At 41.4% G+C, this 13210-nt stretch overlaps 1 protein-coding gene across 1 annotated transcript; it reads right to left on the bottom strand.

Annotated features, from left to right (window-relative positions):
• Nucleotides 1-854: 854 nt before the first annotated feature.
• impdh2 (IMP (inosine 5'-monophosphate) dehydrogenase 2) lies at nucleotides 855-12979 on the bottom strand. Its single transcript, XM_073470257.1, has 14 exons — nucleotides 12509-12979; nucleotides 9630-9678; nucleotides 9264-9365; nucleotides 9071-9145; nucleotides 8027-8233; nucleotides 7829-7916; nucleotides 7472-7671; nucleotides 6993-7083; nucleotides 6750-6845; nucleotides 3099-3242; nucleotides 2775-2919; nucleotides 2080-2223; nucleotides 1505-1588; nucleotides 855-1267 (listed from the first exon to the last, which is right to left on the bottom strand). The coding sequence occupies exons 1-14, from the start codon at nucleotides 12604-12606 to the stop codon at nucleotides 1246-1248; spliced, it is 1545 nt and encodes a 514-aa protein (XP_073326358.1). The 5' UTR covers nucleotides 12607-12979; the 3' UTR covers nucleotides 855-1245.
• Nucleotides 12980-13210: the final 231 nt, after the last annotated feature.

The raw sequence follows: 13210 nt of genomic DNA on the forward strand, positions 1-13210 counted from the left end.
TTCAGGAATAATACTTCATGTTTAATCAGTGCTGAAGGGTATCCAAATGTCATACTTGAGTAAAAGTAAAGATATTGTGCAAAAATATTATTTTGGTAAAAGTGAGTCACCCATATGAACAGTACTCGAGTAAATGTCTTTAGTACCTGATATTAAATGGACTTAAGTATCACAAGTCATTTTCTGGAAATTAAAGTGTGTATATATGACACAAGAACAAGTAAGTTATACGTTATGTATTGCAAATATCTACATATATACTGTATGAGTCGATCAATTATCAGGTCCAATGTTAAGTATTTTTCTAATTATTGTAATTGTTTATTTTTAACTGATTTGCCTATAAAGTAAATTCATATACAAATGCACTTTGGCATTAAATAAGTTATTAAATAAATGTGGAGGAGAGTAGAACATTTGCCTCCGGAGTGGAAGTATACAGTAGCAGAAAAGGAAAGTCCAACTACCTTAAATTTGTACTTCAGTACTTGAGTAAATGTTCTTCGTCATATTCTTTTGCTGCGTTTAATCAATGTCCAAATTAGTAACAAATGAAATGGATTGTAGTCACATCTCCTCACAAACTGGAAGTTAAATGATGGGATTTTCTCGATCAGCTCAACAGAAACTTGTGGTTGTTGAGGTGACCTTTTCTCATTAGACAAGCTGCGACACGTCGTCTCAGGATATGCTTCCCCCTCTGCAGGTAACATGAGAATCCACAGATATTAACTTGCATCAGCCGAGAAATTGTCTCCATATTGTTTTCAGATGTTAAGTTTTTATCTGAAACACTAGATGTAGTAGTTTGATGGCAGATTATCACAAATCTTTAAAAAACAGATGACAATAGCTCGTGGAAAAACACAGAAGCTTTATTCTTGGACAACTTTTTTGCGTTCAAATGGACACACCAGACATTTTTTTTTAAATCACAACATGAAAGGCATTGGAGGACTCAATCACACGTGCACTGATTGATAAATGCTCAGTTCCCCTCAGTCACACACACAAACAGCTATACTAAACACAGATGATGCATAGATGACACTGGCAGGAAGACTGATGGATCCTTGGAAGAGTACAGTGTGGATGTGTGTGAGCTTATCTTTGATTTTGTATGAGAACTTAGTGGTGCGTATGTCGAGTTTAAATGGAAGAGGGCCTGGCAAGTTCAGTAGTGTGTTTGCATAATGTGTCTGTTGGAAGGATTCTCCATCTGCAGGCTAATTGGCTGGCTTCTTCTCAAAACAGACGTTTCTCATAACTGTGGGAGAAAGAAGAGAGAGTCAGCGAGGAGAGCGTCACACAGCAATCCATGTGGCTCCCTGAGGTTTCCTGTTAAGACACAATGGACACGCTAAAGAGGAAGTCTGACTGAAGGCTTGTTTGGCCGTGGGCGAGACGTGAAACTAAACTGAACTTTAAAGAAGATGAAATAGGAAACCAAACAGAAAAACAAAGTTGAATCTTTTGAGTTGAGTGTGTTAGAATGCTCGTGTACCTGTGCAGGCTGTGGACTCCACCCTCCATTTGAGCAGACGCTGTTCTCTTTTCAAATTTCAGATCTCCGGAGTACATCATGGCTCTGCCGGGAGAGAAGATAAGCTGTTAGACACCACAGCAGATATCAAGAGGAAGAAATGCAGTTCGACACAAGCACACCAGAAGTGTATAGTGTAACGCGAGTGGCTGGGCAAGTACCGAGGCTGAGGCTGTGTCCCAAATCAACACAAACTGTCATAGTATACTGTTTCAGCAGTTAGTATTAAAAGAAAATATTAAAATTAACCATTTTATACCAATCTAATGAATAATGGCCACTTGAGTGTATTTTAACCATTTTTCTGACACAAGTTATGAGTCTTTATAATCTTAATAACAATTAAATACTGTATTGTCATAGAATAATAACCCTTCACTTTTATTCTGAAGGCTAGATGGAAGTCTTGCGTCAAGATAATATCCCCTCACATTCTGTGCACATTTCCATAGATTTTTTTTTTTTTTTTTTTCTGTAACCCATAAATAGCTCACTGAATGCAGATTCACATCAGTATGTGTCTGCCTGAGTTTTACCTGAGCTGTGTGAGACTCTTGCTTCCGATGTCCTGACAGGAGTGCTGAATGCCGGCCAGCAGGTAGGGAACGAACTTATGGATGGAGCCTTTGTCCTGCACCGCTCCAGAAACACCCTGAGCAACTTTAATCTTATCACACTCACTGTGAGGGGAGAGGTGGGGGGAAAAGAAGTGAGTGACATGAAGAGGTTAGTGACATAGACAGAGTGCACTTTAAATGTCAGTGTGATGCCACCTTGTGGCTAAAGATCTGAACCATAATAAGGTGAATAGATTAAAGCACTTTGTCTTTTGGACACTCTTTCCCTTCTATGTGTGTAAAGTAAAGATTAAACATTTATATTGAGTAAAATGTCTGCCACTGTCTTTTTCTAATGGGAACATTACTTCTCACCACCAACCCACAAGGAAGTTATCTCCAACGCTCTTAAAACCACTGAAAATCAAATGAGGAAGATGTGTTGTCATCTGGGAAAAACTGGCATAGACTTGAAGGCATGCTGCTGAGACAAAGTTATACCGTGTAGGAGGGAACCAGCATTCTTTCTTTTTCTTCTCTTTCAGGGTAAGAGCGAGACCCTTGTATTGTTGTGATTTAAACCTGCAGATATTCAGTCACTTCTAGGGTGCTGTTACCTAACTCTAAACTCTGATCAATGTGAACGATGTAATCTGTTTCCTGTGTTTCTGTACCTGAAGTATCTGGTCTGGGAGCCCAGGTTTTTGTCCATGGCATCCAGGGAACCCATGCCACGGTACTTCTTCAGCCGGATGCCGTCAGAGAAGAAATATTCACCAGGAGCTTCACTGGTGGCAGCCAGCAGAGAGCCCATCATCACTGGAAAAAGTGAGAGAGAAAAGGTAGTGAGTGGAAGTTAAGCAAAAGGCTGGAAACTAATCTTAGTTATAACCTACGGATTGTGTAGTCAAACCTGAAATAAAATGGTTTCATTTCAGTTTTAAACTCAATTCAATATAATGGAGGTGGATTTCAATTAGTTTTTTGGTTCTCCATACCTGTGGATGCTCCCAGTGCCAGGGCTTTGGCAATGTGGCCGACAGTCTGTATGCCGCCATCAGCGATGACAGGCACGCCGAAACGCCTGGCGTACTCTGATACTTTATAGACAGCTGTGGCCTGGGGTCTGCCGCACGCCAGCACTGATGGAAGGAAGAGGAGAGACGGAGGAAGATTAAATGATGTGATAAAATGAGCACAGCTGTAGAAGTCAGTCTTCATGTTTCTATTCTCATCATGTCCTTCACCTAAAAGAGTAATCGACCAAAGTTGTCAGGATGCTCACACAGCTCACGACACAAAGATTTGAAGTCGTGTTGGAAACTGGATTAAACTATTGGTGTTTTCATCTTTACCAGCCAATTATTTCATATCATCAATTGTTTTCAGGAACGTGGCTCTGATACTTGCTGAAGTATGAATTTAACAAATATTAATGACCTTCGGAACCAGGAAACATCAACTGGCTCATAATTGGATTAACTGACATCAAAAACATCCCAACTGTGTTCAGAGTTCAGTTTTAATAGGCATGCATGGTGGAAAGTCCCTGTCATTCAAGTGATATTAAAAAAAACAACTATCAGACACAGTGAATGAGCCAACAGGGTGGAAACATGACACTCTGTTATCATGTTTAAGAAAACAGAATAGGGAAGTTAAACTTGTCACATCAGCAGATTCTTACAACCCCCGCACTGGGACTCCACACCAGACTCGTATAATACATGTCTGTTCAGCTGAACACTGCTAATCAATCGATTTCAATCACATCTCTAAGGTTTCAACTAATCTTTCACATCATCAAGTTCAGGACAATGACGCTTGATTTTACTAGGTGCAGAAAAAGAGAGAAAGATTCCAATTCCTTTTTTCACTAGTAGTTGTTCTGCTTCTTGTGGACTCTGGGCTGCACGGTACTTACCAATCTAATCCTAATTATCCTGCTATTCACTGATGGCCATGATCTAAGACAGGATATGTAAAGGGGCTCTTTGTATAATTTATCAGCATCTTTAAAATGATAATCCTATGATGTCAGTACAGTTTAAAACTCAATTCTGGGGGCATATTTGTTACAGCGTATTCAAGAAAACTCATGTTGTAGATAAACATTAGTAGGCAGTATGAAGCCAGGGCTGGTGGACAGAGGTATTACAGAATGTGAATACATTGAATGACTATTGCTAAATAAAAACAGCCAGCCATAAATGGTATCAAAGATTGGTCAGATTTCATAAAAATCTTTAGGATTGTAAAATTAATATTGAACGACAGCAGTTGAAAGGTACCTGGAGTCTAATCTAGGCTTCATAATTATAATTTAGAAAATTTGCTGTTGCATGTGTCTCGTTTATGAAACCATGAAAAAACAAAACAACAAACAGGAGTGAATAGAAACACTTTCATCCTTTCTCAGCCCAATGCTGCTCAAACTACACACAGCAGCTGAGCACTGAAACGTCGTCTCATACAGCCATGCTACAAATCAAAAGGTTTCTCGTGTGTGCAGCAAACACAGTTGGCAGCACATTTTAACATCAGCTCTGTGCAGGCGTGCAACTGCATGTCTGAATGCAGACTGAATGTGATGTGTTGACATAGATTAGAATATGGCACAATAAGCTGAACTAAAGCTTATTTCAAGCTGATTCATCCTTGAAGGGCTTGCAGTCACAGTTGCCAGGTTGCCATTGCCAACTATTGTGAGAAACTGGCAACCAATTCTTGGCCTTTGGCTGCAGTCAGTGGAAACCACTTTATAACAAAAGGTGGCACACCCACCAACGGACCAAACACAAAATGAGTTGATCTCAAAGGCTATATTCAGACCACCAGCCCAAATCATTTTTTTTTGGCAAATCCAGATTGATTTTAGGAAGTTTGGGTAGCAAAAAACCCCACATCAAATGCATCATCATTTTTGCAAATCAGATCCAAACCACATGTGGAGGTGGTTGGAAAAACATCAGATTTCTACAGATGCATCTCAATCTGGCCACTCGGGCTGCTCATATCTGATTTGAAAGTGTCTTTTAACGGCAACATCAAATCCAGAGAGACAAAGTGCATCCATGCGACTTGGTGCAGCTGAGCAGAATCCATGCTGCTACTAGCAGAGCAGTATGCAAGACAACATGGAGAGCAAAAGTCTGGACAGTCACGCTGAAATAAACTGTCTGCAGATATATTGGTGAGATCTGGATCCAAAAATCTGATCACTTGCCAATAATAGTGTGGACATTCAAGTCTGATTTGAGAGACTGCTAACCACTTTTGAAAGTTAGTGTTGAACCCTACCTTGATAAAGATGATTTATTATGAGTCTTTAAAGTCTTGAAGCAAAGTTACTGGCTGAAATGTAACCTGCATGGTCCTAACCAGCTCACCAGGTTTCACACCTCTGCTGAACAGAGACACCCTGTGGCTGCAAGCTGCATTACGCCCGCTCCTATGCTGTGTGTTAGAAATGGATGAATGATGTGATCAGCTGACACGATGGTAGTGATGGTCGGGATGATTGACAGATTAGTGAGGACACAGGAACAAGCAAAACCCCAAAAGCTCTCAAAACAAACCGAAAACCTACAACCACTACCTCTGCTATGTCTACTGATGCAAAGCTGTTAACCAATCAATGCAGCAGGCTGTGAAGTTGGGGAGGGGGCAGTCACACTGTGATAGTGGAGCCAATGGGAGCCCAGCACAGGCCAAAGGTCGTGGGGGAAACTTACTGGAGTATCCCGTAACAGTGGTTGGGGTTTTGGGGCTGTGGAGCTTTATTGCTGGTGGTACACTGAGGGGAGCTGGACGTGAACACATACTCACGCGCATACACACCATACAAACACCGGGGTGGGAGGTAGGGAGAGAATTTAAGAGGTAAGGCAAAGAGAAAAGAAGAGAAAGTAGAGGGGAAGCAGACAACAAGATGAAGATGACAGACAAAAATGAAGAAAACGGTAAGCAACATAAAATGAACTAAAACAAATATTTGTGATTTAAGATTTAAGAGGAATCTTGGACAAGATGAAGAGACAAGTCAGAGACAACAAGAAGCACAAAGACAAACGATATTGTATACCTCTGAAAGGTACCAGATAAATCACAATTTACAATTACAGTCCAACTAGTTTTCACACCAAAACAAGTTAAGGGGACCTAAACCTGGGAACTGACTCACCACAAACATAACTGCACAATCTAACCCATTACAGTTTGTCTTTCCAGGTGGTCACAGCAGATCAGGCTTCCAGGATCCGAAATGTCAACACACACAGAGCAAGTCATAGACCCCAAACTATACAAGAGAAGAAATAAATGACTGACATGCTCATCTTTCCATCAGAGCCTCCACAGGAGTCCTTCAGCTAAAACACACCACAGGATACAACAACAAATTGTTGAAACATATGATTACTGTGGCGCCGTTACTGAGCTGATATCATGTAGTTTGGTCCATACATGAGGATCAGTCAAGCAAACCAGACAATTAGCTTTCAACTGCTGAACCAAAGTGAAAAAGACAAACTGTACATCACTTCACCAAGAATTTCCTCCCCCCCCCCTCCTTTGACTGATTCAATAACCACATCAGGGGTTGAAGCAACACAGGTGGTGTTTGTTGAGTTTGCCGGTCTGTCGCTCACCTTCCTGTGTGATGCAGATGGAGCCACTGCCCATCCCCACTCTCAGAGCGTCCGCTCCTGCGTCGATGAGGTTCTTAGCCTGAGCTGCAGTCACCACTTCAGCAGACAGAGGGAGACAGAGAGGCTGTTAGAGATGCACACTGAGAGAATTATCCAGCTGATGACAAACATATCCGTCCTTCCTCTTTTTACGAATGATATGAGTTTGATTAATAAAGTAAAGGTAAAGATAAGTTTAGTTACCATTGCCTCCGATGACCTGTAGGTTTGGATACTTTTCTTTGATATATTTGATCATGTTGATCTGGAAGATTGAGTTGCCCTGAGACGAGTCCTGGAGGTACACAAGCAACACATAACATTGCTATTTACAAAGCATCTTTCATCTGGATCTGAACACGTCACAGCTGGTAGACAACCTCAAGATCCTCTCTAATTAACAGAATTAGTGGAAGAAAGTGTAAGTGTGCAAATTTTGCCTTGTTGATTTCGATATCCAGTCGGTCGTGTACCCGAGCACCACAGTAAATGTGCAGCTACTACTACTAAACTAAGTAAAGCCAGCTAACCTAGCTAGCTCATTACAAATCTGTGGAAGAGCCCACTGTCAGTCTGTTCTCCACCAGCAGCTCCAGTACTGATTCCTCAGTAATAAAGGTGGTCTGGTCTTCATCATAAACAACAGTCTCCATCTCTAAAACCTGTACTAAAATTCTCCTTACCAGTACAACCACATCCACGCCACTCTGCGCCAGCAGGTCCAGTCGGTATTTGTCGTCGTTGTGAGTGCCGATGGCGGCGCCACACAGCAGCTGTTTGCGGGAGTCTTTGGAGGCCAGAGGGAAGTCTCTGTTCTTCTTCAGGTCTGTGCGGGCGATGATGGACACCAGGGAGCCCTCTTCATTCACTATGGGCAGTTTACCTGCAGGAGGAGAGGAGAAAGGTTAAACATGTACATTTGCACCTACATGTAGGTTTTATATCATTTTTTTAACTGAAATATTACAAAAATATTTTTTTCTTTAAATCATATGAGTCATGAATAATTCTTCAGAAAATAAAGTTAACATCCTCCTCACCTTTCTTACTCCTCTGGAGGATTTCATTGGCTTCTTTAAGTGTCACTCCAGCAGGGGCGACCACAAGATCCTCTAGCTTTGTCATCACCTGTCAAAATAATGATACATACAGAACATAAATGAAGGAAGCATTTAAAATAAAGCATTAACATCAAAGTACTTTTAGTTGCCTCTGTCTTATGTTTCAAGTCCACCCACCTCACTCAGTGGCAGGTCGTGGTCCTCCTCCTTCAGGAAGTCGATGTCTCTAGAAGAGATGATGCCCACCAGCTTGCTGCCCATTTTGCCGTTGTCTGTGATGGGGATTCCACAGAAGCCGTGGCGAGCCTTGGCCTGGAACACGTCCCGTACCCGCTCGTTGGGGCTCATCACCACAGGGTCCGTGATGAAGCCCTGCTCATAACGCTGGGGGAGGGAGGGAAGGAAGGAGGTGAGGAAAATAAGGAGGGGCAGGAGAAGGACCAGCGGTGTATCGAAAGGAATATCACAGGACAAAAAAGTGAGAGTAACAGAAGGGAAGAGGGTTTATGGGATTCAGTGAGCGACGGTTTGATAAAGAATATGAAAGCAAATTGGAAAAGTTCAAATTTGCTGCCTACAGCTCAACCGAGAAAATTTACATACAATAAATTTGTTACAATAATTTTGTTATCTGTATTTATCTTATTTATTCAACTATTATTTGTATTATTTATCATAATTTTGTTGTTATGGGCAGGGAGAGGATTGCTGGAGGGCAGGTGGATAATGGGGGGTATAAGAAAAAGTGCAATCGTTGAATACAATCTGATTTTTTTTTTAAAAATCACGTTTTATTTATATAGCCCAAAATTATAAATCACACTGTCTCAGTGGCCTTGACAATCTGTACAGTGTACAACATCCTCTGTCCTTAGACCCTTGATTTGAGTGAGGAATTGAGTAAAGAAAAAAATAAGGGAATATGTAAGTTTTTTACTGCCTACAATCTAGAGGAGAGGGGTGAGGGATGCAGGGAGAAAACATCCTTCTATATCTTTCAAAGTGACATCAGCAAAATAAAAATAGAGAAAAACAAAGACAAAGAGAAGCTGATGAGAGATGAAAGGAAAAAAAGCATTTTTAAAATGAAGAAAAAAGCAAAACATAAATCACATTAAAGACTCCAGATACTGAAGAACAAAGGTGAAATACAGAAAAAAATAATAAAAATGAAATAAGAGATGAAGGAGTGTAAAGAGAAACTAACACCATCATCACTACCTTGACTTTGCGAACTTCATTGGCCTGGAACTCTGGAGTGCAGTTGTGGTGGATGAAGCCGATACCGCCCGTTAGCTGGAGGAGACAATACATCAGTGTGTGAGTGAGCGTTATGGTGCGCTAATATGATAGATAGCAGGAAAACTCTGCAGGAAATAATGAAGGAAACTGTGTGTTTATGTGTCTTACTTACTGCCATAGCGATGGCCATGTTGGCCTCTGTAACGGTGTCCATGGGAGAGGAGACGAAGGGAGTTTTCATGGTGATCTGTTTGGTGAGCGCTGAGGTCAGGTCCTGGACAGGACGATATATCAAGGCAGCTTTCAGCAAAAGTTACAAAGTTGTACTTTAAAATGAAAACACCAGGATCCAATATAAATTCTGGGAAGCCGTTATTTACTGCTCTGGCATTATGAGCCTAATTCAGGGAACATTTGTGATGGGAGGAACACGCCTGATAATCCTGACTCTCACCCCGGACATCATCCCAGATTAGTTTAATACCACAACAGCAGCTTTAATCAGATTTTTTATGTTGGTACCACTGCTACGACTCACCACTTGCTCCGATGTGAAGTCGATGTAGCCTGGCAGAATCAGGAAGTCACTGAATTAAAGAAAAGAAAAATTAAGTTAGGACGGCAATAATTTTAATTCATAATCTGGAACCTCACATTCCAAAACTGAGAACTAAAATCTTCAGATCAACACTAAATCATTACTAACTGTACAGTTTAGAGAGCTAACATTATTTACAGGGCAATGAGTAAACATGTACCTAATGAATAGGGATGCACCGATACCAGCATCGAGCCGATACTGCGCTCATATACTCGTACTCGTAAAAATTCACCGATAACGCTTTATTGCATTAGGCCTTACATTGCATGAAACTGAAAACCGCGATCAGAGGGCAGCTAGGGGGAGATGTCGAGTGAACCGGAATCAGCGTGGTTAGGAGAAAGTTGAACTGGTGACATAGTAAAGCAAGCGTCATGTCAGCAGTGTGGACCTATTTCAAGATAAGGGACGACGACAGAAGCAAGGCAGACTGCAAGCTATGTGCTGCTAAGGTGTCGAGGGGAGGAAAGGAGAATATGTCTTTTAATACCAGTAATTTGATAAAACATCTGAAGACGCATCATAAGGCTCAGTATACGGAGTTCGCTAACGAATATGAACTCCGTGATACTCTCACAACTCACCAGTGGACACTGCTGGAGAAGACGCTAACTGTTCTGGGTCCGTTCAAGGAGTTAGATTTTATCAAATGTGAAGACAGTGCCAATGTGGAGGCTTTTTGTTGACACAGGACATGATGATTATTTATATTTATTTTTATTTAATTTATTATCATTTGTTGTAACAAGCAGAGAAGAAAATAAATCCTGTCTTCCAATTCAGTGCATCTGTAATCTAATAGTTATTTTTGTGGTAGAAATATTGGTATCAGTACTCAGTATCGGCAAGAACATAAATGAAAATACCCGTATTCATACTCGGTTTGAAAAAAATGGTATCGGTGCATCCCTACTAATAAAACATGTATGTACTTCACATGTCTGTAACAGTAAAGACAGCAAGCTTGTTTAGGTGAATATTTTCTAGTTCAGAAATAGAAAAAGGAAGAAATTCCAGGAAAATTGTAACTTAAACTACTCCGAACAGGCATAACAGGACTAACATTTCTTTCTCGGGAATCTTCAAAAGGTGTCATGTTACAGTACGAGTGCTTGTGTGAAATATTTTTGCAGAGAACTTCTTAAATGCCATGCATGTCTATCCATGTGTCATGAGTGACAGTGAGGCCAAAAAGAGACTGAGGGCAAAACAGGGTGTCCCAACATGTGAGACGAGTGTCTGTCAGCCATTACTATGTCTTAATACACCGTCAAGAGCGTTCACACCCATCAGTTAAATCAAGTTACAGCTGAGGTAGACAATTCTAGAGAAAGATGGTTAATTATTTTGTCTCATTCCTGGATTAATTACGCTTTAGGTTGGCCATCTCATTATTTATCACTAATCTCATTGTGTTAATATTTTGAGAAAGTACCAATAGTTATGCCATGTCGTCCAATCCTAACTGATGTCATGATCCAATCAAAGGTATGATCCAATAATGTTTTACATAGCAAGGTGCCAACATTAAGTCAGTCCGTGTCACTACTATCTGTGCTTTGTTGTATAAAGGACTACCAGGCAGATGATCTAAATATAGCCAGGGCTCGCACAGTCCACAATAACAACAGAACCATGTAAGCCAGGACCTAAATTTGAGGCCAGTGTATGTGCACAAGGAATGTGTACTCCTTTCATTTCCAAGAGGCTGTCATTCAGACCACACACACACACACACACACACACACACACACACACACACACACACACTTAAACTGTTTAAGACAGCTACTTCACTTCCAAGAAAACCTTGTTGGTTGGCAATGTGTCATTTAAAAAGGTGACAACAATTAACAGTCAATATCAAAGCGGTCACTGATGGTTAAAATACAACCATGTTTGTCCGTGTGTGCTGCTGCCAAATGTGTTCACCCAGTTAATATAAACACAGGAGTAACCAGCTGTATGAACTTTGTCACTGAACACTAAACTAACCATGGGACTTCTGGTTCTTTCTTCTTATATTATCAAGCTGCGACATCTAAGCAGAAAGGTTTCTTTTCAGCTTCATCTTATAAATTGCACATATTATTCATCATATTTATTTCAGACACCACTTTGGGCTCTTGCAGCTTTTAATATAACTGTGTGCTTATTTTGGACACTCCACTGACTTACATTAAGTTGCGTTTACTTGCCACTGTGGGTGTTGTTCAACCTGTGAGGCCAGTTGTCTAATGTATTGTGAGGATCTGTAGGAGCTTGCTAAAGTTTGGACATAAAATAATAATAACCCTGGTGATGTCACAATGAAACATGATGTTGGTTGCACTGTGGGAAATGTAGGATCCAGTGTGTTTGGAGCTTGACCTCTAGGGACTAGTTATCCATTTTAAAGAGCAATAACTAAATAATAAAAGTCTCTTTGAACAGATAACGGATCGATTCATTCAGTAAACTGGCTGAACCAAAACATGGACCCAGGCTCAGCTGCCGGTTTGCTACTGAATTTCAACAAGTACATCGTCATTCATTCATGTAATATTGATGTGTTAGCTACACTTTATAACAGATAGTGTTTAACGTTAGCTCAGTCTGACTGTGGCACCAAGACGACTTGTTAGCTGACAAACATTCTAGCTAACTAGCGTACATCAGTGAGTTGACGCTAAAGCAGTGGAAACTAGCTAAACACAGAGGGCTACTGTTAGCACACAACGCTAAAAGACAGAAAACTAGCTGTTTGTTGAGTGTGTTGCCGTGTACGGCCCGGACAGCCCGGGTCAGAGGAGTGGGAGTGATCGCGGTGTCTTTACTTGTATGTGAGCCCGTCTCCTCCGTTGAACAGCTGCTGTCCCGTCAGCCCGTCATCGGGGACGTAACTGGTCTGCCCGCTGATCAGGTAGTCCGCCATGACGTCCAAGTAACACTTAGCAGTGCTTCAGTCTTTAATAAGAAATCAAACTAACACGCAGCTAAGGCAACGTGCGGACAGTGTACACAAACACACGCAGGCCCGGGAACAGAGACCGAGAACTTTCTCCCTCAGCCCGCAGCTTCGCTCTCCCTCTGGGTCGGTAACCGTCGTCCTGCTCCGCGAGCAGCCGGGAAGACTCCCGTTGTCTGACTGTGTTAGCGAAAGAAAGTGAACACAAAATGTCGGTATGAACACTTTTTGTTATCCTTTCTCAGGCCTTTCTGCCAGTCGGAGCCGAGCTTTCATGTTCTTCTTTCTACAGCACCCGTCGACACGTGCGTAACTCCCGTGTGACAGCGTTTCCGACACTGACGTCACGTCCGGCCGACCCGCCCCCTAATGTTTTATTATATTATTTTATTAATGTTACGCAAAGAAAACAGCTTTTATTATTATATACGTGTAACAGGAGTTTTTTATGACCATTTTAGCATTTCAAAGTAACTACTAACCGCTGCCAACTGTAGCTACGGTTAGCTGGTCAGCTCAGTTAGCCGTGCAGCTACCGGTCCTGACTGGGAGCTCAAAGCCCTGGAGAATA

Source organism: Pagrus major, chromosome 7 (genome assembly GCF_040436345.1).
Source record: "Pagrus major chromosome 7, Pma_NU_1.0".
Taxonomy (NCBI): Eukaryota; Metazoa; Chordata; class Actinopteri; order Spariformes; family Sparidae; genus Pagrus; species Pagrus major.